General features: G+C 42.7%; 1 protein-coding gene across 1 annotated transcript in view; it reads right to left on the reverse strand.

Annotated features, from left to right (window-relative positions):
- gpr179 (G protein-coupled receptor 179) overlaps positions 1–5,849 on the reverse strand; it is a gene marked incomplete at both ends in the record, with an annotated part of 88,615 nt that overhangs the window by 44,291 nt on the left and 38,475 nt on the right. Inside the window, 1 exon segment of the mRNA XM_084319451.1 lies at positions 494–516. Within this exon segment, the coding sequence (XP_084175577.1) occupies positions 494–516 (23 nt within the window).

Below are 5,849 nucleotides of genomic sequence, written 5' to 3' on the forward strand. Positions count from 1 at the left end.
GTAGACCTACTAGCCAAATGGCAATTTTAACATATAGACCTACTAGCCAAATTACCATTTTAACATGTAGACCTACTAGCCAAATGACCATTTTAACATATAGACCTACTAGCCAAATGACCATTTTAACATGTAGACCTACTAGCCAAATGACCATTTTAACATGTAGACCTACTAGCCAAATGACAATTTTAACATGTATACTAGCCAAATGACAATTTTAACATGTAGACCTACTAGCCAAATGACCATTTTAACATGTAGACCTACTAGCCAAATGACAATTTTAACATGTAGACCTACTAGCCAAATGGCCATTTTAACATGTAGACCTACTAGCCAAATGACCATTTTAACATGTAGACCTACTAGCCAAATGACCATGTTAACATGTAGACCTTCTGGTCAAATAACCATATTAACATGTATCTCTTCAGTATCTCTTCAGTATCGTAGAGATACAGACACTCTTCGGTATCGTAGAGATACAGACTCTCTTCAGTATCGTAGAGAGGCCTAAAAGAAAAAAGAGGCCTAGAAGCGTGGCTAACGCTAATGGCATGCATACCAGAGGCTAACTGCCTACGAAAACAGGCACAGAGGCACTGAAAGAGGATTTCCCCGTCTAATGAACACACTAGACTAGACAAATATCAAGATGTATCCATCAGTGGACCAATTGCATGCTTTTGCAGAGGACAAGAAGCCTTCAGTCGACTCCTTCAGACATTGAGCACCCCCCACAGTCCAAATGGAATGATAAAACATTTAAAAAAAATATATAATTTTTTTTATAAAAAATATTATACTTTTTCTTTTTTTTTCTTTTTTTTAGTCGACCAATAGTCGACTAACGGCAAATTTTGGCCAATCATAGTCGACCATCCAAATCTTTAGTCTGGGACAGCCCTACTCTCATGTTACTCTCACGTTACTCTCACATTACTCTCACGTTACTCTCATATTACTCTCACGTTACTCTCACATTACTCTCATGTTACGCTCACGTTATTCTCACATATCCACCAACTCTTTGTTGGTTATTATTACCAATACATAGATTCTGGTGTTCTCATTCATTCACCACCTCCTCTATACTGCTATCCACCACCACCTCCATACTGCACCACCTCATAACCAATATTAACATTTCTGTTAACCTGCTAAGCCCTAGCCATATTTTCAGGAAATCCGCCTAAAAGTACATGCCCAAGTAAATGGAAGATTGCTCCACTTCTACAAGGTCCATTTGCATGTTCTCTGTATCTAGGGACATCTATGGACCTTGGTGTCAGAAATATTGTGTCTGTTACTATGCTTCAGTAAATTGTAATGAACCAAAGGAGAAAATAAATGATACTTTCTTTTATTTCACTTATTTTTTTAACTCATTCTGCGCCATCGCTTAATGTGCCAGAGGGCGCTAGTACGCCATCGCTTTAATCAATGGGGGGACTGCGAGATTTGTGAGTGCTTAAAATATATCTTATATTATAGCTATGGGTCTAATACACCTGTCGATTGTCAGTGAGTTGCTTCCAGTCAACATGTACAAAACGGATAATTTTTTCATCCGTACATTTCCGTTTTATGCCGTTTTGAATATGAATATAGTTTTGGTGATTCTTAGTCATCCCAGGAAAAGACGCGATAATAGCCCTTTAGTGGAATACACTAAACACGTTGTCATTTTTCGCCTGATTATCGGATCTTCCCGAAATCAACGCTAGATTATCATTATTATCCTTCCTCATGCAAGAATGAAATGGCCCTCATAGCGCGGCGCTCCCCCGCCACCTCCTCCCACTCAACGGTAAACAGCCACACACACACACACACACACACACACACACACACACACACACACCCACACACACACACACACACACACACACACACACACACACACACACACACACACACACACACACACACACACACAGATAGCTTTGATCACGGTAGAAAGAAATATCAGATCAACGCAAGATTTTATATTGTCTCTGATGTAATGCAAAAGAAAGAATCCAATTATCTGATCGCCATTCCAAATCCTGCTCGTGGAGGTCCGTCCCACATTACCGAGCGTTACACATGAACGGGCGGGCGGGGTTAGTGTACCAGCTGCAGGGGCGTAATTATGGGGGGGGGGGGGGGACATGGGAGACATGTCCCCTGCATGTTTTCAGAAGGCAGTTATTGTCCCCTGCAAGTTTTTACCGTCCAAAACAATGTTACACGATAATAAACGTGACGAGACGCGGCACTAAGACCACACGGAAAACGGCTGCTTGTTCCATCTCTGAGCTCAGGTCTCTGACGACCTGACTGAGCCATTGTCATGCAAAGACAGGTAGCCAGGTGGCGTGAATACTTTACCCAAGGCAGTTGTCCTTCCGCGTTCGGTTTGCGCGCCATGACAAACCAATAAAAAATCGCGCAAATTTATACAAATGGAAGTATTGATTTCGCCGTAACGAAACTTAAAGAGCACCTACGGGAGGCTGCAATTCGAAACTGGCCACCGTAAATGCCCAAAACCCCCACCACCTCCTAATAGACAGTCTCCTCCCCACCGCATGTATATATTCCCTCCCCGCCGTATGTATATTTCCCTCCCACCCACCCACCCCCTCCTAATGTACAGTCCCCTCCCCATCATATGTATATACTCTGTCAGGATCTAGGGGTAACAGTACTGTATATTTGAATACCGCTTATGTCACAAATGTATCAGTACTAAATACCTATATGTCCCTATGCCATAAATGTCATGTATGTTGTGTATGTCATAAATGTCTATATGAAATGAAAATGGGGGACCCTGATGGAAACAAGACAAACGTCTTTCTCAGGTCTGCATCCCCTTAACAATTGTATGTATTGAGCCGTACTGTATTGTACCCATTCTGCAATCTGTTAAATAAAGTTTTCATTCATTCATCATTCATTCAATCATTAAAAAATATACCGTTAACTGGAATATGTTGTTTCTTTACACATATGTTGGATTATGTAATTGGTTTGTCATGACAAACTTTGCGAATTAACCGGTCAGTCAAGCGGCGTGCATCAGCTTTCACGTCGTATTATCTCTCACATCAATATAAATAACGTATTGTTTTCATCTCTCTATTAACGTAACGCGCTATTCATATCAATCGACATCACATCAACCCAGCCTCCTCCAATGTACAGTTTCTACGTCAAATGTATATACACTCTTTTTCTGGACACTTTTTGTATCACAAACAGTACTGTATTTGCAAATCTGGTATGTCATAAATGTATAGATGTAGCTGTACTGGCTATCTGTATATGTCATGTGTGTCATATATGTTATGATGAATTGAAAATGGGGGACCCTGTGGTAAACAAGACGAAAGTCTTTCTCTGGTCTGCATCCCCTTAACAATTGTATGTATTGAGCTGTACTGTATTGTACCCATTCTACAATCTGTTAATAAAGTTTTCAATCAATCAATCAATATAAATAACGTATAGTTAGTTTTAGTATTAGTATGCACGGCGGAGCAACAATACGAGGAAATGGGGCTGTGGAACGCAAGTGATATTGAGTGAGTAGGTAGGGCTAACACGATTGGGCGCTGAGAGGCCAATCAGGGCAACGCGGAAGGACAACTGCCTTGGGTAAAGTATTCACGCAGCCAGGTGAGCACCCGGCGAGGCGGGACAAGTCGCCTTTCTGTGTGCACGCGCTAAGTACAGACCACAGCTGTCTTTGCATAACAACAGCCATGTCGTCAGGTGTGCTCAATAGCACCCTCCCCTCAAAGTTTGGTGTGAAACTGTGAACGATGGTCTGTGTGATTGCCATGAAATGCAACAGCATTGCTTGGTGTCTGTGAAATATCTGTCTATGACCTCGTATTTAAAAGCCTCTAGGCTGTTGTTTTATACATTATAATAAATAGCGCGATATATCTCCCTCTCTCTCTCCCTCTCTCTCTCTCTCTCTCTCTCTCTCTCTCTCTCTCTCTCTCCTCTCTCTCTCTCTCTCTCTCTCTCTCTCTTTCTCTCTCTCTCACATTCCGAAACTCGTGCAGCGTTATGACTTGTCATAAGTGAATGGACCTGTCTTGGACCTGTCTCAAACAGCTGTCGCTTACCTCGGACTTCCTCTGTAAGCGACAGCTGTGATTGGAGGATCAAGAAAAGGGGCAGGGTTTGAGATAGGTCTATTGTATAGAAACAACTCACCAAAATTGACTTGCACAACTGATTTCTTTTTTTTTATCCACTTTTTCTCCCATTTTCTATATTTTCTCCCATCCCAATTTCGTATCATCCAATTCAACCCTCCCCTGTCACGAACGCTGTTTCTTGCCTCCCACAAGCCGGCTGCAATGTGGACTAAGTCATACATAGCACAAGTCCCCTCCGGTACTTGAGGTAACAGCAGTCGCATCTTTTCACCTGCGCAGCTCGATCTCTCAGTGGCGAGGAGTAACGCGTGGGAGGCTCACGCTGCCCCCGACACTTCCTGATTCTACTGCGCAGGCGCACCAACCGACCTGTAGGAGTCTCTGTCCACAACGCCCGATCCCCACCCATCAGTTTCCCACCCCCTAATACGGCCAATGTGTATTAGTATGAACGACCAGCTAAACTGAAAGCAATGTGGAGTGCTGGGCTCGAACAGGCGAGCCCAGCGTCTCCACATTCGTGGTGAGCGCCTTGCCCACTACGCCACGTAACCGCCCTGCACAACTGATTTCTAAAAATATATATATCTATATCTATATAAAATTCACCCCCCCTCCCCCTACCCCCCGCGACCTACAACTCTACGCAACAGACCACGCCCCCAAATGTGTCCCCTCAACCATTGAAAACAAAATTACGCCCCTTGGTACCATGCCATCGTTGTAAAGGCCTGCCTCGTCTGAGTATTTAAACCCCGCCCGCACGGCTCAGATCGGCCCTGAAAAGAAACTACACCATTTCTAATAGAGTGCAATACCTTCTGGAAGGCGTAGGCGGCGGTATTTGCCCTTTTGCGAGCTCAGACCCATTCCCAATGATAACATCAGGCTGGATGGATGAAAATGAATGGATATAGCTAATAAAAGAAATAACGATTAAAACCAGAGTTTTCTCGTTATTGGCGCTGACTGAGTTAATCTTTGACAGTGAATAACACCATGCTAACATTGACCAGGCATGACAGATTCAGCTCCTTCAGCTTGTTGAGATCAAGTGTACAAAAAATCTAAGCAAATGAATAAAGGGCAGATGATTTACAGGGTTTTTTGTAGATACAGTACTGAATTTTGCCATCCGGACAGATTATTACGGCCAAGTCTGATCTATGGATCGGGTCAAATCTCCTCTTTCAGAGTTCAATCTGGATTTAGTATCACCAGGCGCCCCTGACAGGGCAGCAAAGACTGTGAATTAAATCTACTGTAACCTTTTTATAATGCAAAATGCTCCGCCATTTTTTTATCCGATCGAGTCGCGTTTTTTTCCTATACGTTCACAGAAAGTTCAGGTTCAGGTTTGTTCGACCCGTGAGACATAATTACGAAAATAACATTGAAAAATAAGACAGCGGGGTCATCAGCCATTTTCTTGCCTTGGTAACTAGCTAACGTTTTGATACAGTTGATGTATATTTCCTCGGATAGCTGGTATAGTTTAATACAGGCTTAGATAGAACTGTCTGACACCAAGCAGAGCATAGAACTGGTATTCTGACCAATCCAATCCAATCCAATGCAACTTTATTCATAAAGCGCTTTAACAGCCACAGGGGCACAAAGTGCTGTGTGCAGAGGCAGCATATTAAAAAACTATAAGCAGCACTAAAAAAAAAGAAATAAAAGAAC

This window comes from Notolepis coatsorum (genome assembly GCF_963971535.1).
Source record: "Notolepis coatsorum genome assembly, chromosome: 7".
In the NCBI taxonomy this organism is placed as follows: Eukaryota; Metazoa; Chordata; class Actinopteri; order Aulopiformes; family Paralepididae; genus Notolepis; species Notolepis coatsorum.